At 37.2% G+C, this 23,184-nt stretch overlaps 3 protein-coding genes across 3 annotated transcripts; 1 reads left to right on the forward strand and 2 right to left on the reverse strand.

The window, feature by feature from the left end:
• Positions 1-505: 505 nt before the first annotated feature.
• On the forward strand, positions 506-6,421 carry LOC106132064 (replication protein A 70 kDa DNA-binding subunit). Its single transcript, XM_013331377.2, has 11 exons — positions 506-728; positions 825-1,072; positions 1,255-1,509; positions 1,684-1,846; positions 2,101-2,305; positions 3,139-3,251; positions 3,712-3,783; positions 4,300-4,454; positions 4,955-5,213; positions 5,597-5,791; positions 6,026-6,421. Exons 1-11 carry the CDS (start codon positions 696-698, stop codon positions 6,134-6,136), a joined length of 1,809 nt encoding a protein of 602 aa, XP_013186831.1. The 5' UTR covers positions 506-695; the 3' UTR covers positions 6,137-6,421.
• Positions 6,422-7,221: 800 nt separating this feature from the next.
• On the reverse strand, positions 7,222-23,160 carry LOC106132123 (transmembrane protein 47). The gene is made up of 7 exons (XM_013331452.2): positions 22,991-23,160; positions 21,417-21,488; positions 12,876-13,072; positions 12,361-12,500; positions 11,562-11,624; positions 10,990-11,120; positions 7,222-10,064 (listed from the first exon to the last, which is right to left on the reverse strand). The coding sequence occupies exons 2-7, from the start codon at positions 21,465-21,467 to the stop codon at positions 10,035-10,037; spliced, it is 612 nt and encodes a 203-aa protein (XP_013186906.1). The 5' UTR covers positions 21,468-21,488; positions 22,991-23,160; the 3' UTR covers positions 7,222-10,034.
• LOC106132122 (uncharacterized) lies at positions 19,160-20,575 on the reverse strand. Its single transcript, XM_013331451.2, has one exon. The coding sequence runs from the start codon at positions 20,525-20,527 to the stop codon at positions 19,817-19,819; it is 711 nt and encodes a 236-aa protein (XP_013186905.1). The 5' UTR covers positions 20,528-20,575; the 3' UTR covers positions 19,160-19,816.
• Positions 23,161-23,184: the final 24 nt, after the last annotated feature.

The following is a 23,184-nucleotide window of genomic DNA, read 5'->3' on the forward strand; positions in this document are numbered from 1 at the left end:
CTTCACCCTTTGCCAAGACGTCCTTAATTTGATCAAGATACGTTAGGCCTTCCCACTCCGACCTTTCCCTCCATACTCTCCTTATATATTTGCTTAGTCAACATTCCCTTATCACGCTGTTCTTTATCTGATCACTCAATTTTACACCGATCATACTCCTTAACACTCTCATTTCACGCCAAACTATTTAAAGAAATAAAATGATCTGTGGTTTTTTATTCTAAAATTGGTATCGATATCATACTTTAATGCATGCCTCCTAAAAACTGGTAACGTCCACTTCATCGAGGACCCCACAGCCCTCGTTGAAGATTTATAAAGTGTAAATGGGTTTGTGCAAAACAAACAATAAAATCACTTCACTTTTTATTATTAAGGCTCCATCGTTCAACAAAACGATGATTTTGCCAATGTCAAGGTTGAAAACAATATAATCATAGTCAGTGCCAAAGGTTTTATTTTATTCAAAGTCAAAGTTGTCAAATGTCATTGCCGGCATTTTATCTTTCATTGTTTGAAAGACGCAATTCGCGGTAAAAACTGCTTAAAAATTTTATCAATAACAAAATAAAACAATAATAGTTTCAATACGGAACGGAGAGAAACCGTCAACACATTAAAACATTGGTTTTGTAATTTTGGTTACTCTTGGAATAATCAGATTTGAATACTTACAATACTTGTTTATTTTCAAGATGGATTACAAACTATCAGGAGGTTCTCTTGAGGTAAAATACAATTCCTAAATAATGAACTACATTAAATCTATTATTTTAACGTTCAAGTCAGATAAAATGTTTTAATTTTGTAATATTTTGCCATAGGTTATAATGACTGGCGGCCATTATGATAAACCTGTAATGCAAGTGTTGGGTAGCAAGAAAATACAAGGAAGCGGTGCCAACGAGAGGTTCAGATTGCTGGTATCTGATGGGAAGCACTCGCACAGTTTCGCCATGCTAGCGACACAACTCAATGACAAACTGATAACTGGAGAACTGTGTGACTACTCTGTTGTTCAAATTGACCGCTTTGTCACATCTCTGTTGAAAAACACTGGTAAAGGGGAAAAGTAAGTATTTAGTTAGGTATAAACTTGAAGAATATAATCAGCTGTTACCTTTTAGAAGCATATATATGTATTTAAGATTTTAATAAAATTTGTTGCATATTTTGTTTTGAATGATTTCTTTGTTAAAATTATACTGACAGGTCAAATAAATATCATAAACTAATTAAATTTAAATTTTACAGGCGAGTTATGATAATATTAGATGTAACTGTCCTTGCTCCTGGAACTCAAGTAGGAAAAAAATTGGGGAACCCACAAACCTGGTCTGAGGAGACAGCATCTGCCCCGGCCCAGCCTGCAATGAAACATGCGCCAACTCCAAGTCCTGCTAAACCTGTACAGATGCCGCGGCCAACTCCCACTGCAGGACTTGATAACAGCATTATATCTTCTCAAATGACACATCCTATTGCTAGTTTAAGTCCATATCAAAATAAGTGAGTAATACTGTTATCTTTAAATTAATCTTTAAGCTTGATGAACACAAAATAAGTCTCATCTTAATATTTTTTTTTACTATGTTTATTCTTCTTTCTACTTTTACTTTTGTGTATGTAAAAGATTAAAATAAAATTATATAATATAAATAATTTTAATATAAAATTTTCAAGATGGGTGATCAAAGCACGAGTGATTAACAAGTCTGGTATCAGAACATGGAGCAATGCGAAAGGTGAAGGCAAGTTATTTAGCATGGATCTCTGTGATGAGAGCGGCGAGATCAGAGCTACAGCTTTCAAGAATGAATGTGACAAGTTCTATGATATGATACAGGTAAAGGCTCTATTTACTTGTCTAGTTCTATAGGTTCCTAGGTATATTCAACATACCACACAACACAATATTGTGTAGTAACCAATGCTTTTACAGTCAAGGAAAACTTGCACTGTTAGATGGGGATAATCATGAATCAAATTCTTGTTGCCTTCAAGGTTGTCAAAATGAAACTGTACCCAATGCCAAGAGATTGATAATTAATGCAATGATGACATTTGAGCAAATGAATTATCAAAAAATTTCCTATTCAGGTGGACAAAGTATACTACATCAGCCGTTGCACATTGAAGACGGCCAACAAACAGTTTTCAAGCCTGAAGAACGACTATGAGATGACATTCAACAGCGACACAGTAGTAGTTGAGTGCCAAGAGGACGCTGGCGCCGTGCCGTGCGTCAAGTACGATTTTATGCCCATCAATGAAATTGCTAACAAGAATCCCGACACTTTACTAGGTAAGTCCAATAAACATATTCATGGATTATATAAAAGAAATCATCAACTAGTAAAATTGCAAGTGGTAGAACAAATTGGAAAAAAAAATGAACTCTGGTGGTCCCACATAAGAAACCTTTTTCTGGTAAGTAAGGATGAGGATTGCCAAAAAAATCCCCACACATACTAAGTTCACCTGTATGAATTACTAGCTTTCATCCGCAGCCCGCGCGAATTTATCGCCGCCGACAAAACAATACAGGTTTTTCGTAAATCCTGTGGGAACTATAGTTTTTACGGGAATATAATTATCATATTGTCCTTCTTGGATCGTTCTCCGGATCGGTTAAGTGGTTTACCTGTGTAGAGGTAACAAACAAACAAACTCACTTTTCACAATTATAATATTAGTATGGATTTTCTCTCTAATCTTCACATATTCCCAGTTACACACTTCGCTGCTATGTATCAGAGGCTATGGCCTGCTTGTACTTGTAGATATTTCTTGCTTCCACTACACTGATAGAAATCTCATGGCTATGGTTAAATATGTAAGGTGCAAAAGTATATTGTTTATTTTTATATAAGACTAGAGGCCGCCCGCGACTTCGTCCGCATGGAAACCCTATCAATCCCGCGGGAACTCTGGGATAAAAAGTAGCCTATGTGTTATTCTGGGTCTTCAGCTCCTACATACCAAATTTCATGGTAATCGGTTCAGTAGTTTTTGCGTGAAAGAGTAACAAACATCCATACATCCATACAAACTTTCGCCTTTATAATAGTAGTAGGATAATTCAATTGATATTAGCAGGGTGCTACCAAGTTAGTTAACCTAGTATGCTTTTTCTAGATGTGATTGGCGTTTGTAAATTTGCTGCCGACGTTCAAGAGTTGACGGCGAAGAGCACGGGGAAGTTGCTCAAAAAGAGGGAGGTTACACTTGTTGATTCTTCAGGCGGCGCGGTAAGTAAAAAATATTTATAAATGTAAACCTGACTAGAGAACAAAACCACTATCTCAATATTTTAAGTACTCTATTTCTAGAAGAGTACTTCACGTACAGGATGTATGTAATCACATAGCATTTAATGTGGAATAAACCATTGCAGCAGAAAAGAGACTTGGTTTTTTATGCTCTCTAGACAAATTCATTCATAGTCTGATTTAGTCTTAATGATCCAGAAATATTTATTTATTTCTTTATTGAGGCGACAAACGTTTGAATAAAAATTAATAAAACTCAAATCAAATTTTATTGACTAACAATGCCATAAATATAACGCATGACTAATAATATTAAGTGAAAAGGTATTTGAAATATTTTTATTGGAATAAATAATAACTAATTACTATCTTGAGTTTTTTAAATATACTAATAGGACTATGGATTCTATTTCCTATTTATGAAAACAACTTTTTTTAGATTGCCTTAACACTTTGGGGAAATGAAGCAGAGAAATTCGACGGCAGTACAAATCCCGTTGTCGCAGCAAAGGTGAGTTTGGTGACTGATCATAATACCACAGGTAGAAAGTTCTCAAACACTTTAAAATCGATTAAATGCTGTAAAGATTTATTGAACATAACATTACCTGGCATTACATATTCAGATTAGATTTTAGATATATGTATGTAATAAAGGAAACATAAGAAAAATCAGTAATTGAATAAAACAAGAATAAACTACTTCCAAAAGCCTTAATTTATTATGTTATCAGAGTGCCTTTTGAACCTGCCCTTTTTAACCACCTTCAAAAAAAGGGGGTTCACAGTTTGACCGTTATGTTTGTTCGTGATTATCACGCGTTTCGCTGAACCGATTTGAATGCGGTTTTTAAGAACGTGTTTGTTACACTAAGGAGAAGGTTTTAGAATTTTAATCGATTAACAAAAGGAGGTATGTAATCGTTTTCTGGCAGTTCTCTTTTTACAAAAGTTATTGTTCATATTAGAATCAGATCAATACCTACATCTTCCACATATCTAACGTGTGAAATGTCTTTGTTCATAGGGTGCTCGGCTAACCGAGTTTAATGGCAGTAAAAGCCTGTCTTGCCTGGCGAGCACGATGCTGCGCTACAGCCCGGACCTGCCCGAGGCGCACCGGCTGCGCGGCTGGTACGACAACGGCGGCGCCGACATGGAAGTTGTCAATATTTCTGCCAAGTATGTTTACAATGTTTAAGTTTGTTCCCATTTTTATAGGTAAAAATTTAAAATTAACCCTTCTAATTTTATGCTTTTTCTTACACGCCGTTTTGGTTAGGTTCTATGGATGCTGGGAAGATGAATTTTTTATATGAATTGTCAAAAATCTACAGTCTACTTAAATGCCGGTTGCTATAAAAGCTATCAAGGTATGTGTCACGCAAAGAATCTAACACTTTGTTGTGTTTTTAGAAAGAAATCAGTTGGTCTATTTCTATATTTCATTATTAAAGCAATTTGGTAAGACAATCTTAAAAACGTTGTAAAAAACTTGGGATTCTTCTTTTAAGCAATGGACTAGCAACCTGTCACTATTGGAATCTCAATTCTATCATTAAACCAAAAAAGCTGAACGTGACCCATCAGTCTCTTCAAGACTGTTGGCTCTGTCTACCCCGTAAGGGATATAGACGTAACTATATGTATGTATTAAAAATGTATAACTGTTTCATTATCAGGTCCGGCGTGTACGGCGGTGGGAGCAACGAATGGCTGACATTCGCCGACGCCGAGGCCCGTCAACTAGGTTCAGGAGACAAGGGCGATTATTTCAACCTGCTCGGAGTGCTAACGTTCACTTTCTCCGACAACGCCGTGTACAAGGCGTGCCCGCAGGAACAGTGCAACAAGAAAGTCATAGACCAAGATAACGGCTCGTTCAGATGCGAGAAATGCAATCGCGAGTACCCCAACTATAAACATAGGATGCTGCTGGCGGTGAGTTGATTAATGTAATGAAATACGTACATTGTATGCATCCTAATGATCGTACGTATTTGAACAAGAATGGCAGCTTTCTGCGCGGTTTCTATTGTCAGCACATACATATATCCAAAACCTCCATTGACAAATGCCAAGGTTCTTTCCTTTCCATATTTTGAGGCAATTTATTTATGTAAAAAAAAGGAAAGATTTCCTCTTTCTTGTGTCAATTTGAAATTTTACCTAAAGTTAACTCTCGTGATACAGCTAAGAAACGCTACCAGTAGGTATCCTGGGCATGTTGGTTGTATATAGACCTAATAGTGCAAGGGATATAGACGTGACTATAAAATGTGATAAAGTGAAGATATTTTTTTCCAAATAGACATTTCTTTTAGGCTAACGTATCGGACCCAACTGGCGACCAGCGCGTTACCGCGTTCAACGAGACAGCAGAAGCGATGCTTGGCAAAACTTCGGCTGAAATCGGGCAACTGTTCGACTACGACAAGAACGCGTACGCACAGCTTTTCGAAGAGGTCAAGTTCAAATCATTCGTGTTCAAGTTCCGTACGAAAATGGAAACTTATAATGTGAGTACATTTTAGATTTACACAGTAATGATAAAGACATTTGCATATTTGTAATGAATAAACTCAAAAATTACTTAACCTATTTTGATGAAATTTGGTACACAGATAGATAATTCGGAGCTTCGGGAGCTCGACACGGGAGCGACTAATATAATGTCCTTTACTTATACCAATTTTGTATTAGAATTTTGTAAAATTAGATTCTTATTCATATTTTTTTCCATATATTTCCAGGATGAAACCCGCCTAAAGACAATAGTAATGAATGCTCTGCCAGTCGATTACAAAGATGCCAACGCAAGACTGATTAAAAGCATCAAAACTCTAACGGGAGTAGAAGTCTAATTTTTTCTCGAAAATCACTTCTATTTGCAAGATTGTGAAACTACCAGCCAAGTACATAATGGTGTTAAATCCGAAGTAATTTCAATTATGGCGTTTAATACATAGTATTTTTAATAATGTGTTGAAACTGTATTAATAATTATCTGCCTTTTACAAGTCGCTGGACGAAATTGTTGTAGTTTTTTAAATGAGAAACAATCTAGATATATGTGTATGTACCTAATACAATTAAGTTAAAGGAATGATTCCTATTGCAAATATTTTCAACGAAGGTTATTTAATAAAGATTCGATTTTTTTAATTTTTATTTCTTTTGTTAATTACCCAATTTTTCTACGACAGCAACCCATTTATACTTTCCTGATACATCTTTAGTTCCGCCTCATACCATCACAACATACACTTTGGGGTTTCCGTAGCCATATGGCAAAAACATAGCCTTGTGTGTATCATTGGAAATAAAGATGCCACATGTGCGAAAGGTGCGAGTCCGACTCACACTTGACCCGTTTTAGTTCGAGGTGCGATAACCACGGTTCATCATCAAGAAGTAAGAAGGATCGAGACAAGCGAGCTGTGTCCATCACAGAATTTGAATTTGACAATAATTAACGGCCTCAGCGGCGCTGCGATAGTACGCTTGCCTATGACACCGGCACCTCCGTTTGAATCTCAATCAAACGAATTGTTTCTTATTGGCCTGGGTCTTGGATGTTCATCTATATAAGTACTAGAGGCCGCCCGCGACTTCGTCCGCATGGAAACCCTATCAATCCCGCGGGAACTCTGGGATAAAAAGTAGCCTATGTGTTATTCTGGGTCTTCAGCTACCTACATACCAAATTTCATGGTAATCGGTTCAGTAGTTTTTGCGTGAAAGAGTAACAAACATCCATACAAACTTTCGCCTTTATAATAGTAGTAGGATATAGTTTCGATGAGTTCGTATCTCGTAACACAAGTTACACAAGTACTTACTTCGAAGCTTATCGAATCTGTATAATTTATCCCATATATATTTATGATATTGATATAATTAGTATTTTTAATAGGTATTTTCAATCGGAAAGATCAATAAAAAACTATTATTATTCACTATGTACTTTATTAAATCTCATTGATATGACTCATAATTTGGCTATAAATGGACAATTTTATCGACGTATTCGAGCAACTGCAACGCGTATAATATAAAATATAAACATTTGTAAAAAAAATAACCCTGCGTATAAAAAGAAAAATATTTACAATAAATAAATAGCTGTCGTAACACTGAGATTCAAGACGAGATTTACAAGAAAAAACTGTAAGTCGATCATACCTATAACGTAGCATATTTATAAAAACTGGATATAAATAATAAAAATCACTAACCTCACTTAGAAGACATCAAATTATTCGACCTTGTTAATGGCAAAAGATCTTCCGTTTGCGATAAATAACCATGCCATAGAGTTGGCCTAAACTAAAATGACACGCCCACTATTATAAATAAGATATTTAGATACTAGTACACTTACAACTTGTTCACTTATGCTATTAAATATTTGAATTTTTAAGTAAGTAATTAGGTATTTAATTTGTCTCATCTACCTATTTACTATTTTCAAAAGGTTGCCTGACAAACAATGCGTCGTAATTAAATAGCGCGCCATTTCAGCTTAAAAAAACTCTTACAACAAATTGATAAATTACCTAATCGATCAGTAAAGAAAGGTCATTCGTTATTATAATTAAAACCTCGCCAATTGACTAGCACGCATCGCCAATTGCCCGAACACGTATAAAGAGGTGCATAAAAATAAGTAGCTAATGTCACTCATTAATTATGAGGGGTTATCATTTCTATTAGAATGTACACTTACAGTTAATACAATAATTTAACATTATTACAATTAGGATGACTATACAACAAAAGTAACTGGTTAGTTACATGGCAGTGTAATTAAAAACATGCGTGTTATAGACGCGTATTCGAAGATAAATATAGCAACTTGAGTTTTAAAAGAAATGACTATGTTGAAAATAAAATTCACATGTCATAATATATTCGAGCAAAAAATCCTCCATGGAAATTTACTTATTATTTAAGACGCAGCTGATATTTATCTTCAAATACCAAAGGGGTGTATGTCCAAATATTGGATGCAGTGTGAAATGAGCAATCTTTATGTGACAAACTGTAGTCTTGGTCATACTGCGTCCGATATGTGGATAGCCTTACATATATAGCTGTCTTAGTAAAATTATTCACGTGGAATAAATTAATTTCCGCTAGTTCATGCACTTAATACAATAAATAAAGTTACACGAAGTAGCCCTAATGACTAATACAAAACGCTCAATTGACAAATTCCAACAGGCGTGTCTTGTGGCTGTAAGCTCAAAATGTTGTTTTCTTTTTATATATTTATAAATATATATATAAATAAAAGAGTACAAAATCGTACGAATCGAGTCAAAGTTTATCACAATGAGACGCCGTTATTTGAAAATTAAAGCCATAACCAACACATACGATACAGTAATTTATTTGATGTTAACTGTTTCTACATGGTGGTATTTTAACTGAAAATATTAAATAATATCCTAACAATGACCTTAAACAATTAATTTTGTAATTTGTAACTTTAAGATTACATTTACTAGAATAAACATTACTGTTGATCAACACTTTTTATATCGACAATAATAAATTGTTTCGCTTTAAAGATACGTAAATATTACGAAAATATAAAGTTTATTTTTAAATAATTTTCAATTCCAAAAAAGTTACAATCATATTACAGTCGTTTTTGTAAATCAATAAATGGAATGAGATTCATAAATATCACTGAAAAAGTCAAAAATAAATCTCATATTCACGCACGGTATATGAAGATGAATATAATGTATAAATATTAATAAAATAGATTTTACACAATAGCGAGTATACCGCACTAAAAGGTAACTTTTAAAACATACATTTAATTCCTTTAAATATCTCAGTATTCATAGCCCGATGCGTCGCATCAGCTCGGCGAGCTAGTCCTGCGTCCGGTGCGGCACCGCACTCACTCACTCACTGTCACTCGGCGTCCGCCCGCCTGCCCGGCCCACACGCCACACTCCACACGCCACACGCTGCACATGCTCCGGCGACTCTAACAGCGATAATAATTAACGTAAAGCGAATAAATTAAAACGACGCTCTTTGGAACGGATTACATTCGAGGTACGATAACCTACCCGGTTTCAAATAAAGACTGAAAATCACTAGAAATACATTCGGGGACCTTCCATTCTTTATTTCGATCGGCAATACAGATTAAAATCTGAATGTGTTCCGCCCGTCACGAAAGCGACTCGCGCCTACAGGATCGGTGCTTAAATTATAAGGTACGCGCTAAATTAAATATCCTAAATTAACTTAAAAACTAATTTAAATCATTTAAATATGGCTCCGACAAAGACGTTGCTTCTCCATAAACATTCATGAAGCATCACTAATCTTATCGATAGGTCAATTTTATTTTTGCGCCCAATACCAACGTCTCGTCGCGAACACGGGAGATCAGTCATGTTACGAAAACTTTGTGCCGAGAATAACTTTACATAAAGTCGAAATATTTATACATTTAAAACAAAGTACTCAAGTAGGTATATAGAAAAATCGAGACGCCTCCTATTCTACGCGTTCGCGTCTAAAATCTATATTCAAATTAGAATTTTCGGAAAGAAACGCATCATATTAATATAAAAAATAAAGACTGGCTGGAAAGGAACAAATTGAAAAATAGAACGTAAGAGTTTGAGTTTCCGGCGAGCGTGCGTTCAGACGTAGAAGAGGCGGGCGTGTGTGTGCGGCGTGCGCTCAGCGCGCGCCTCACGGCACGAGGTCGGGCAGGCGCCCGCGACCCTAGGGGCGCGGCCCGCCGCCGGACACCACCTGCCACCACAACATACAACATTAGGTTCGCAACTTAAATACATATGAATATTAAGGATATCCTGGAGGTGCGTATATTACCACGATCCTGGATTGAGTAAGTCAAGTTTTTATGCGAAGCGACACCCATCTGATCTCCGCAACCTTTGTAGGACACTTATGGATTATGGTCACACATCCACTTGCCTGGATATGCAGGTTCCCTAACCGTAAAAGCATCAGTAGACAATCAAACTAAAAACTCTGAAAATAGTAGTTGGTGCGTCTTGGCTATGGTTGGGCGATATCTTGCATCATATTATAGACCGTGTGGTTCCCGGCACTATTACAAAAAAGAATAGGACCACTCCATCTCTTTCCCATGGATGTCGTAAAAGGCGACTAAGGGATAGGCTTATAAACTTAGGAATTCTCTTTTAGGCGATGGGCTAGCAACCTGTCACTATTTGAATCTCGGTTCTATCATTAAGCCAAATAGCTGAACGTGGCCATTCAGTCTTTTCAAGACTGTTGGCTCTGTCTACCCCGCAAGGGATATAGACGTGACCATATGTATGTATGTATGTATTATAGACTGCTGCTTAAGAAGAAATATGTACATAATAGTCACATATGTACTTATCCCTTGCGAGGTAGACAAAACCAACAGTCTTAAAAAGACTGAAAGGCCACATTCAACTGCATGCCTTTATGATGGAAATGACATTCAAATAGTGAATGGTTTTTAGCTCATCGCCCTCAAGAAGAATTTTAAATTAAGAACTTTGGATTCCAAAGTTTATAAGCCTTAGAGGCCTTTTACGACATCCATGGGAAAGATATGCGAGTGGAACCACACCATAGAAATCAAGAAGGCAATTCGAATATTCCCAAGGAAATGCACCAATCAACTCATGCTAATCTATAAACAAAATGTGATACTTACTTTTCGCTCCTTGTAGTAAAGCTCCTCGCTCTCCTTGTCACACAGCAGCAGCACGACCGCGCCGAACAAGAAGATGGCGGCGCCCCAACCCACGCCGTACGCCCAGCCAAATTCCCACACCGATCTGTTGCCTAAAACATCACCAATTCACCTTAATTGTCTGTTAAACTTTGTAACGAAAACATAATTCCTTTTTCTCGTAGAGCAAAAATATTCCAATCTTAAAAACCTGGCCCTCCAGCAAACTGAACAGCGATAATTATCGCGCGATAAAAAGGAGATCGCGCATGCCATGCTACGAGAGCCAATTATAAAATAATCTCGGCCGTTTAGGGTCGGGTCGGGTCGGACCTTAACCTTTGGCCAGAACGTCTCTAATAAGACCAAGTTTTGTTTCGTCTAGGTCTTTCCATTCTCACTCTCGTTCTATATTTGCTTAGTCAACCGGTTTTCCTCCATCCTTTTTACGTGGCCAAACCATCTTACCATTCCATTTTCTATTTTTGTCACTAGTTCTTTCACATCACAATAGATCAAACTGACTTGCAAAAGATATCGATGAAGTTACTTACCTAAATTTAACTCCGCGGCGAAACAGACCGGGTATATAACTAATGCTATTAGGATGCACATCACTGTAAAGAAAAATAATCACGTTAATAGTCAAATTAGGTATTCACCCTATTTATTCAAACCGTAGATCAAATTTGGTCAAGCAAAGGATTGAACAGCATAGAAACAAATGGTGAAGACCTCGTGAGAACCGAGGTAGCTCGCACACGAGTAATAGACGAGATTTTAAAAAATGAAGGCAGCCACAGAGAAGACGATTTAAACTTTATACCACTCAAACATATATCATGAAAACATTTTCCCACTATTTCGCAGGAGGACTTGCCCTACTAAAGGATTTACCTAATCTGAACTGGCGAGCGTCAGTCACCATTCTGTGGTATGTTGAATTCTTTCACTCATTATAAACAACTTGCCGTTATGATCCCAAGTGCTAAAACCTGCTGAAATTTAGGAGCCTGAAATGAACACTATTTATCCTGTGAGTGAGCATAAAATCAACCAGTCGTCAGACCTGCGATAGCGACGGTGGCTCAACCTCCGCAAGTATCAGATTCGAAAAAACTAATTTACCCGAATCCACCCGGGAGGTACCCTGGCTCTTATCTATATGACTACGAGCTACATAAGATTTTATTATAAGTGATACGGCATAACTATACATACAAGCGAGCGCCATAGCGATCACCGCAAATCGGTAATAGCCGAACTTGGTGCGGTAATCGGACAAGGGCTACCCAGTCTTATTAGTAAACGCATAATATACAACAATATGATACAGAATAGAGAGATACATACATGCAAGCGCCATGGCGAGCACCGCGAACCGGTAGTAGCGGAACTTGGTGCGGTGGTCGGACGAGCGCAGGCCGAGCCCCGTCAACAGGGCGCCGCACACGTCCGCCGCTAGAGTCGCCACGCACAGACCTGCCGCCGCCCTAAGAAAGAGAAAATCAGATAAAAAAACAAATTCATGAGTCTCATAGGTAAAATCGGTCAAACTACATATCTGTAGTATGATTTTATCTATACGTTTGGAGTTTTGCTATGGATGACCGTAGTTCCATATGTTGTATATGTGCATTGAGCTTGCCGCCATCCCGCCGCCCTGTTTCCCCCTCGCGTAGTAATGTCGGTTTAACTTTCGTAGCTAAGCTGTAAAATAACCCCGGCATGGTACATAGCGTATTCCCTATAGCCTCGGATGTGCGTGGAATGGGCGCCTCAAGGTCTATGCAATAAACGAAGAGGCCCTTCTACCAGCCGGCCATCTGACAAGCCCGAGACAATATAGGTAGGTACGTAGTACTTACTTAATGTAAGACGCCGGTCTTGCGGCGTAGCAGCCGGGCTGCGCTGTGATGTCGAAGGGCAGCGGCGTGGGCGCTTCAGGGTCTATGCAGTGCATGAAGAGGCCCTGCCTCCAGCCGGCAGCCATCAACCAGTCAGCCGATGCCAACCCTAGCACCATTAAGATCACCACCAACAGCCCGCATATTAACGCGATCACCTAAAAACGAAAAATACTAAAATTGATACCTGTGGCGTAGGCATAGAAGCAATGGTAGTGTAAAACTAAATCCATTATGTAAATTATAGTGAAAAGTAAACATATTTAAATTATGCCTTAAGCTTAAAGATGTCGTGTTCGTCACCAGTTGTAGGTATTCAATACCTTTTTGGAAAGCGTTGTGTTCCCCAATACAATATTACACATTAACTCCTTTTTAGAGGGTCCAACCCTTATAAGCCCTTCTACTTTCATGCCAATGACTGACTCACCGTAGCTTCGCACGTGTAAATTCGACCGTTTCGTTTCGTCGGATCGGAAGAATAATACAACTATAACCTACACCTCAATCTCTTGTCAGACTTGATGATTACGACGAGGGAAATAAGTGACTGGCATATACTATATCTATATGATTTTTTGTAGGCATGGAAGCATAAGAATTTCAAAAAGAAGTAAGAGACAGGCAAGTGCGAGTCAGACTTATACACAAAAGCTTTATATAATGAAACCTTCTACTTAATTCCAGTTCTTAGAAATGATTTTTATATCTTTTTACCGCTTCGCTCCAAGACAACAATTAAGTCCATTAAGTCCGCCTTTACTACATTTTTTGTGCAATAAAGTTTTAAATAAATAAATAAACAATCAACTATTGTTGTATTTTTTTTTATACCATACTTTCTAATGGCATGGTGCTTCCACCGTATTTTAAAGTTCTTTAAAGCTAAACCCCAGCCAAACTGTATAAGTGTATAATGTAAGTTTTATTACTTTAAAACCAGTCAACATTGTTTCATTTAAGGTAATACCTATAAACGAAAATGTAGTTGGTTTTTGCCATAGATTGCGTCGCACGTATGTAACGTGCGACGTGCGATCATATATGCTAAAGAATACGTCGCGTCGCCGCCGCGCCGATAGCACTCAAATCAAGCAAGACAGCAGTCTGTGTACACTCGGTATCAAAAGTCAGAAGTAAACCAACTCAAAATAAAACTTAAACTGAATAACGGTTCCGGACGAGACGTCGTAAATTAAATATTCCAGGGCAAACAGTAAATTTGATCCATTTGCAATTTCCACACTTTCAATTCCCCTTGCGTTTGATTTTGTGTACAATTGTACATATCTGAAGGAAAGAAAAGCGGGAAAGTGAGAGGTGGGTGTCTCGAGGTGAGGAGGTAGCGGGCGCGGGGTGCGGTCATCGATCGCAGTCCCGTCGCTCGGTGCCGCGGGGACGCCATCAGCTGTTGACGACGTCGAACCTTTCTCTCCCGACAAACTTTTCCGAGACGTCATTTTTTTTTCGTTCCAAAATTAAACGCGCACCGAAACCGCACTACACAAAATGAAAAAAGCCCGGGGAACGCGATAATGTACATAAGAAGCTTTCATTGTTTGTTTTCTTTTTTCAGATTTTTGGTTGCAAGCTTTTATTCTAGAATTGTCGAACAATGCAATAACCTTTTAATGCACGACAAAATAGGGAAAGATTAAGACAACAGGATACGGCAAAAACGTAGGTATTCAATAATATTAACTACTGAAACTGAAATTGGTTTCAGGATATGATTCTGTCAATATAACAATTGATTTAAATTGCTTATTGGATAAACCAAAACTGCTATTACATTGAAGTGGGTATGTGGTGGTCTCGTTTATTTTTCATACAAAAAAAAACAGGTATAATTTGAAATAATATTTTACATCTTTTTTTCAAATCGGTAGAAAATTAATAATATGGAGCACCCATACAATTAAAACTATTTATAAGTTATTCCGATTTCTGTCTGCACCGCACGAACTCCGGCGGGAACGGGCTTGATTGAAATGTTGATTACACTTCTAATCCTTTACAAATGATTGTGAAAAGAGCCCAGCATACACATTAGTCAATTGTCGTACCGGAAGCATGCTCGTAAGGGGGTAAATGGCCTAAGTAAGAGGGCTTGAATCATTGAATTACGACACAAACATCACGTGCTGAGGGTCTGTTTGGCCATTAGAACTTATACTCAACACGTTTTACACCGAATTCAATTTTCTGGCAAACCTAGTTTACTTCCCCTCCAAATTTCCTTTCCAAAATAGGTAATGGTCAACAGAAGGCTATCATTTTGAATAGACACCAAAACCAAAAAGTTTTTGAAATTGTTTTTAAATTCGGATACATATGATTTGTAGCAACTTTTTTATAAAATCTATTCTATTGGACAGTTTGTATAAAAATAAAAATGAGCACGAGAATAAGTTATATATTGGTTGGTCATTTTCAATTATAAGACATTTTTTTTAAGAATTTATGTCCTAATATTTAAACTAGCTAAATATTTTCAAGAAGTGCAACTTATAAAATGATTTATTTAAAATACTGCGCATACGATATACAACATTTAAAATTCGACTGCAGTTGAGATGGTGATCTGACAATGACCATTATAATTTTCAACTTTCGTAAATGCTCAGTCTCCTACATTTACTCCTACATTGCTTGTCAAGATTATGCTAATTTCGCATTTTGGGTAAGCAGAAACACTTTTTTTCACAAACAAATGAAATCTGTTATTAAATAGTGAATACAAGAAATTATAAAACATAAATCAAAAAGAAACAAAAACAACAACAAAATTTTGCGAACTTTAGTTTCAGACGCGAACAATATGGCTGGCAATGGCTGCAGAAACAGTGTAATGTTTCAGGTGTCAAGCGTCTAATAAAGTGAGGACAGGATAGCTCCAACCTGACCCAGATAGAAAACTACATATAAATTCTACTCTATACAATGCAGTATACTGCAAAGGCAATAACAAAAACACACAGAGTCAACTGTTAAAATATAATGGCACGGCTGAACGGATACTGGAGTATAAATCAAGAGAAAATAAAACACCGGACATTGGGGCAGATTGCCGTCCGAACAAATCAAAGTAAAAGCAAAAAAAAAATTATAGTAAAAACGAAATATGGATAAATCAAAGATATGAAACAGTTTTTTGCTGGCGGAAGTTTAGGTTTTTTTTGTCATACTGTTCCATGCTGGCTGAGACTATTACGAGTTGGTTCCAAATTTGCTACAGTATAACTATACAATCCCGTTAAAACAGGCACCGCTGTACAAAGGTAAGAAATCACGGAACACATTTAACTAAAATTTGGCATTCAGATAGTTAAGATGAAATAAAAATAAGCTTCATTTATGTAATTCGCAAGAGAACTAAGCGTCCGGCAAGTTTTTGTATGTCATCACACAGATGTTAAAATGACTGCGGCAGTTGCTTTTCTTACACTGTGTTCACATAAGTCTGTCAAGAGGAAAAGACACAATGAGCTGAAAGTAATTCCTGCAAGTGGAAAATAAGAGTGATTAAACCACACGTAAGCACCTAAGAGACATCCGATTGTCGAATAACTATTGTTTTCTTTGGTTTCCCACTGTCGTGGGATAACGAAAGGGGGAATCTACCTTATCTTCTGTTTGATGTTCATTGTTTTCTTAAGGCAAAAAAGAGTGTTTTCTATGGTTACAAAATGATGAACCTGAGCAATCTGATTAGGCGGCATCTCGTCTTGGTCAGAGGCGAACTGCGGCGGCGGCGGCAACACCGGAGGTGGCAGGGCGCGCGGGTGAGAGCGGAGCCCGCCCGGGCCAGCGCCCGCGCGCCCCTGCATGCGTTGCTACCTCACCGCCACTACACACCACACCGATCGGCCACAATTCAACACATCACACTATACAAACTACAAATAGCTACTTCTATTCCAATCACTTCACTATCAGTCTTATTGAAATTCAGGGGTTTAATATTAGAGCCTTAAGTTCAGATGACGTAGTTCTTATCAAAATATTGTAAACTCTAGCTCGCAGAGCAATAATACGATAATAGGTCACACCGTGTGACTCACACGCATGAACTTTTGTTTACCCTTTTGATTAAGCTGTTAATGCCTAACAAAATATAATATTGATGATAACCCTGCTGCCCGCCTGCATGATCTCATGCAGGCGGGCAGGGTTATCATCAATATGGCTATGTCAGCATAAATATGGCTTATAATGTGGTATCAATTTAGGTTTACTTCAATTAGCTACTTTACTTCAAAACCACTACAAGACTGCACCGGGTTATAAATCTAAATAAACTACCATCGTCACGAAGCAATCATTAACATAATATAGGTAGCTGAAATGAATAAAAAAGAATATATTTTTCTAATAAAAGCTGCGTGGCAGGTGAGTGTAACGAGGGTTTTCACGAAAAGCCAGTGAGTAACAACATAATTCATCAATGTCAATAGAAATCCAGACAGAAAAATCGGCCATGTCAAGCAAAGTAAACCTTGAATTGAAAAGGGAGTGAATTCTATCAATGTTAAAGAAGTGAAAGGGTCTATGGCACAAATGACCCCATTAGAAGTTCATTAATTAACGAATCAAGGGAACGTTGACCTTATGACCTCAATGGGCGCCGATGATATTATAAATCAATGTCAGAGCCGGGGTATGACAGTATCCAGAAATTATGAGGGATATTAGTGACTAGTGGTCACCTCTATACTAACATGTTTTCTGAAATCTAGGTCAAAGCAGAATAGTGGTGTGTTGTGGGGAGGAATGAGGTCGACCGCTGGCCGCCTGGCGTCACAGTGACGCTGAACAAAAAATTAGGTGCGCTATCTATACCTGGCTATACTATACCTACGAATAAGAGCACACAATGAGCAATTAAATATATTCTTTTATACGGTCATTTTTTGTACCTACATTACGTTTTGGGTTACGTTATTTTTTATGTTATGAAGGTCCAAATGAACTAATTTGGAGCTATAAAGAAATGTTTCATTATCTAATGGATGCCCCGTGCTTTGCGATGTATAAAAAGTATATTCTTGGGATGAAATTTCATATTATAACTTTTTTTTTTAATATCTTGTTTAGTAACACAAAAAGTAAAAAAGAATTAACCCCACAATTATCTAAAAGCTACGTCTTAAAGAACCGTACTAATCATAATGCTAATATGGTTGGTGGTAATGTGTGAAAATAGAAACAGTCAACAGTTAATGGTTATTTGATCATAACTCAAATAAACAAATCTGTAGAAAAAGTAAAACCAAACAAAAGTTGGTAAGCCAAATAAGCAATAGCCATTGTTAGAGCGTTTATTTTAATTTGTACAGTTGGAGAACGAGATTTGTAGAAAAGAAACGTAAACAATTCAAGAACATCCGGATTATACTATCAGAATTAGATAGTAAAAATTAGATTATAACACGTGTTACATTCACAACACAGACAACGCGTCTGAAGATTCCTTCCTACTTATGTGAAAGTTTGAGAAAAAAGTCTAAAACCATTTTCAGACTTCCCAATCAAATTAGTTACGTCAAATTAACTGCATAATGATAAAAGTTGCTCAGAAAGCTTAACTGAACTGCCCACAAATTATGAACTGGATGTACTAAGTTACTATCTAAAAGTTCCTAGGTACCTACTTTAGAAAAGCCGATTGAAAAAAATAGTAAACATTAAATTCGCAAACAAATCTCAAATTTCTCAAATGATATTTCTTGTTTAATTAATAAATTAACAACATGTTCTACATATCATTGTATTTTTAGAACATGTATTTTTTTAAATACGCAAATAAACATACATACTTATCATCATGTCTTATTCGGTATACAACAGTCTCACTAAAACTAAAGCTCGTACAGCTGTATGTCTTAATGATGGAATTGAGATTCAAATAGTTACAGGTTGCTTGCCCATCGAAGAGAAGAAATTGAAAGTAATATTTTGCAGTTCTTTAATATAAACACAAACAAAATCAAGACCAACCTACCAGACCAACACGAAAGCTTGCGAATGAAAAAAGAATGTGCTTTTTCCGTTAGTCGCCGTTTACACCATCATTATCAACATCGACATCATTTCGTTAGTGTGCATAGTTTTTATCTAGTTTCAATTATATAAAAAAGCTATATCGCCAGAGTAGAAATGTAAGGTACTAAAATAGTTTCTTTCTATTCATTCAATAATAATTAATTTTATTCAATCGCTTGTTCAACAACCATGAAAAAACAAAATCGGAACAAATAAGCAGATTTAATAAGCAAGCATGTTATTTGTACAAAAATCAAATAAAGGTCGCCGAAAAATATATCTGGTCGATAACTTTTAAACAAAAACCGACAACTTTATCATGCGATATTCATTAAAGAATCTTTTATGTCGTATTGTTAAAAATAATTGAAATAATGTGCCCCAATTTTTTTGGACCATTGCGCGAATTGCGCATTGGGCCGCGCTGGTTTTCTACGTTTTTACTACACAAAAATCACCTCCATTAATCTTTTCACGTGTTATAATACCGCATTGATACCAAATAACGAATAAAACCTAAACGGACTGCGAAAATTATGGTGATCCAAGTCGAAGGAATAAAGGATGCGAGCGGAATACGCGCAGGGCGGGCAGAGCTTGTCGGCAGGGCGGCGCGGCGCCATACGCGGTACTGCCGCCCTATGGCCCCCCGCTCCTCCGACTCTGCCGCCCTCGGGCGCTAACAAAACACAGATTATGAAGACACATTTATTAGCCAAAACGCTACTTCAAATTCGATCGTACGACACAAACAATATTTCTTAGCGATCCACACTGACACTTTATTTCACAAAACTATATAATTACAGAATTTTAGCAAAATAGTTAAATAGTGTCTTTTCTACACTTTGTTGACTTCACACCTGAGTAATCTGCAAACGTGGTTGAGGTTGGCGCCTAGGCGGGCGTTGAGGACGTGGTCTGCACCAGCCACCTACAGACCGGATTCGTCGTGAACATGTTGCTGCCGACGGCATTGAAAACCACTTCCTGGGCTCACGAACGCCGAAAGTTGTCGTCATCCTGTCCCCAGGTTTAGGCATATCATAAACAATCTTGGGACTACCAACAGTTTCAGTACCTGGTGCAATGCGATATTTTGCCCCAGATATAGCCTTTTTGATTCCACTGTAAGCTCTTTTTGCAGCATTTTCCTCTTCTTTCACATCGAGCGCAGTTTCCCTAGGAATTGCAGTAAGTCTACCAGGTGGAGGTTGACCAATGGGGCCATCCTCATCTTTTCTAATTAGACGTCTCAGCCTGCCGAGTACTGTGAGTGGTGGATCTGTGTTCGTGCCAACGGTGCAAACTCGTGGTCTGCTGTGTTCGTGTTCAAGTGGTATGGTGGTGGGAACATAAGGTTGTGGAGGAAGCGTCGCTGCTCTTCGAGGTGCGGGTTCATCTTGTAGGTAAGCGACATGAAGAGTACTAATGCTCAACGGCTGATGCGGCGTCGGCCAGATGTCTCTGGTGGGCGGCACAGGCGAGGGACGCTCGCCCAGCATCCGCCGCGCTAGCTCACCCGGCTGCCACAAGTAGCTAGCGGTCAAGTTGCCGTGTGTTTGCATCACGACTCAAATCTTCACTGACACACGCGAACTATTGCTAATCCAATAAAAGGCTCTGCGCACTTAACAGTATTCATGTAAAGTAAAGTATATAATATATCTAAGGCTTTAAATTGGATTAAGAATATTTAATAAAGTACAATTAAAAGCAATACATTTAATAGTTTGTGGACTATCTATATATATGGATTACAGTATAATCCACCAAGGATTGACCAAAGTTAAAAAAATTTACTCATTTTAACTGCGACCTTAAGTGGGGTTTATAAGTTAGAGATCTGAGAGTAGGGTATAACACCAGTCTGAACAACGAACGCTAGCTTAGTCGCACGCAATCTGCTGACGTAGGTATGGTGTTGTACTTTCGAAGCCCCAAAAAATTGTCAAAGCACCCGTAGCACTATAGTAATAATGTTGGAACCATCCGACTTATGAAACTACCTCCGAGTAGAAGCTGATAACCTCGATTTTATCTTAAACTAGCTGTTGCCCGCAACTCCGTTTACGTGTCATTGGAAATACGAAGGTCAAGGTTTTTAATTTACTCAAATCCACCAAAATTAATTTCTACGAAATTTTCATTACATAGGTAATAATTTGGATTATCAAAAAATATTTGTTATCCCTAAATTCTCACGACAGCGGATTTACAGTTGACAGCAGATATTTAAAAATCCGTACAAATATTATGTAGTCCGTACAAATATTTTGTTTGTAACAAATAAACTCAAAAATTAATGGACTGATATATCATCAGGTAGAACAACTTTTGCTAAGACATCATCTCTGTACATATTACACAGTAGCTGGTCCCTTCAGCTTCCACATCACATTATCCAGATCTTCAATTTGGGCTTATTAATTTTTTAAAAGGCACATTGAATCTTACCTTTAAGGGTCTTGTGATTGTGACCGTCTCGATCATTGTAGTGGACGCCATATTGTTGAGCTCCAGTTTTTCCTAAAACAAATAATTGTAGTCAGAATTATGCCTATAATAATTTTGGTAACTAAGAAATTTATAATTTTTATTTTAACCTGCGGCTCCATCCATGATTTCATGGTTCCATTTTTTTTACATATAGAAATAATAATAATTTAAGACCTCAATCTACCTGTTATTAAACATTTAAATTGAAATATTTGGCAAATCACAAGGTACAAAGAATGGGAATATCAACCATGTACGGGTGGAATACCTGCCCACCCTGCATCGTCAGATATTTTAAATGGTGCTGGAGGAACTAAATTATGCAATTCCAGTGCACACTCTGCCAAGTGAAGAAGACACACAGATTTGCTGCCAATCGCCAAATCTCCGTAAGTAGCTCATCATCAGCAAGTTTTCTGACATGTCTGTCAATAGCATCCAGGGTTTCACATGCATGAGCAGACCTGTCCTGTATAGAGGTTCAGCAGTTGGTCTGGAGAAAATTACCAGACCTTTGTTCCTATCTCCCTTTATACTCACACTTCACCCACACTGTACTTATGCAAATAAAAATATGGAAAATTTCATTAAATAAAAAATAGGTGCAGAGGTTTAACTTCAATGAGGTAACAAATAAACTTAATGTCCCATTTCAAAAATAGGACCACTCCACCGCTTTCCTGTCAATGTTGTAATTGTTGACTGAAGGAATAAACATATTCATCTGATGCAAGTGTCCAAACTGGTCTAGTCAATTAAGGCTCTATATATGGCTCATAAATTTAAACTTTTACACTCAATGCTCTAGCAATCTCTGATGAGGATGTTTAACCAAAATAGAGATGGTCATGATGTTCTGTGCCTTTATCTATAGTATAACTTTCTTCTACATCTATCTATAAAAACAAGAAACACTCACTCACTGATCACAAAATCTCAAAAAGTACTTAGACAAAAAGATAAAAGTTGGCAGGAAGATAAATTGCATCTGATAGGATAGGATTTTTTGGAAAGATAATGGAAATTTTCGTTTTACTTGGGTGAAGCCATGGGTGCTCTCTAGTCAAAACTATGTATATCCATAGATTAGGTCAACTGTTAGTAGCTCGTAGCAGTAGCGTGATATGAACATGATAAGGGAAGAACCTTTGTGGGTTAAAGGCTTGCTTTTAGGTATAAAACGAATTTCCAAGAGTGTGTTATAAATGAGATGTTAAAATAAACACATGCAAACAAAGCATACGGCTCATTAACTTGTGAATCGCATAATAACGTAAGTTACACAGTAAAACATTACGTAACTAATAAAACAACAAACACATTAAAACAATGAGTCAGAAAAAAGGTAGGTTTTACATTATCTTAAGGATTGGTTTGCACTGATTGTAATCGTCAAATTATTATGTTTCAATTATAACTTTACGCTGTTAATTTCAAAGCCAGAATTAGTATTTTAACTATACCTAGAAAAGAATATACAAAGAATAAAATGCATGTTATGGAAACAATTATTTTATTGAATATATACTTACAACAAAATCGGGACCTCTGGTTCAAAGACACTGGTGCAAAATTTAAGAAAATTTAATTCTGCTTGATCAATCGTAACTCTAAAAGATCGATAAACATAGAAAATAATGATCAATATTTACGAAAATAAAGAAATACAAGAACATGTAAATGTAACTTAGACGACGCGTAATGCTACCTATCAATTGCCAATGTC

The sequence above is a fragment of the Amyelois transitella genome, chromosome 13, assembly GCF_032362555.1.
Source record: "Amyelois transitella isolate CPQ chromosome 13, ilAmyTran1.1, whole genome shotgun sequence".
NCBI lineage: Eukaryota > Metazoa > Arthropoda > Insecta > Lepidoptera > Pyralidae > Amyelois > Amyelois transitella.

What these genes read in the sequence shown, in the direction of transcription:
- LOC106132064 (XM_013331377.2), top strand. Translation starts at nt 696, where the DNA reads ATGGATTACAAACTATCAGGAGGTTCTCTTGAG. An exon ending in TTAAGTCCATATCAAAATAA is followed by an intron (nt 1,510 to 1,683) that starts GTGAGTAATACT and finishes AAAATTTTCAAG; the next exon opens with ATGGGTGATCAAAGCACGAG. An exon ending in AGTTCTATGATATGATACAG is followed by an intron (nt 1,847 to 2,100) that starts GTAAAGGCTCTA and finishes TTTCCTATTCAG; the next exon opens with GTGGACAAAGTATACTACAT.
- LOC106132122 (XM_013331451.2), bottom strand. Translation starts at nt 20,527, where the DNA reads ATGCAAACACACGGCAACTTGACCGCTAGCTACTTGTGGCAGCCGGGT.
- LOC106132123 (XM_013331452.2), bottom strand. Translation starts at nt 21,467, where the DNA reads ATGGCGTCCACTACAATGATCGAGACGGTCACAATCACAAGACCCTTA. An exon ending in AGACCGGCGTCTTACATTAA is followed by an intron (nt 12,501 to 12,875) that starts GTAAGTACTACG and finishes TCTCTTTCTTAG; the next exon opens with GGCGGCGGCAGGTCTGTGCG. An exon ending in GCTCGCCATGGCGCTTGCAT is followed by an intron (nt 11,625 to 12,360) that starts GTATGTATCTCT and finishes TTTTCTTTACAG; the next exon opens with TGATGTGCATCCTAATAGCA.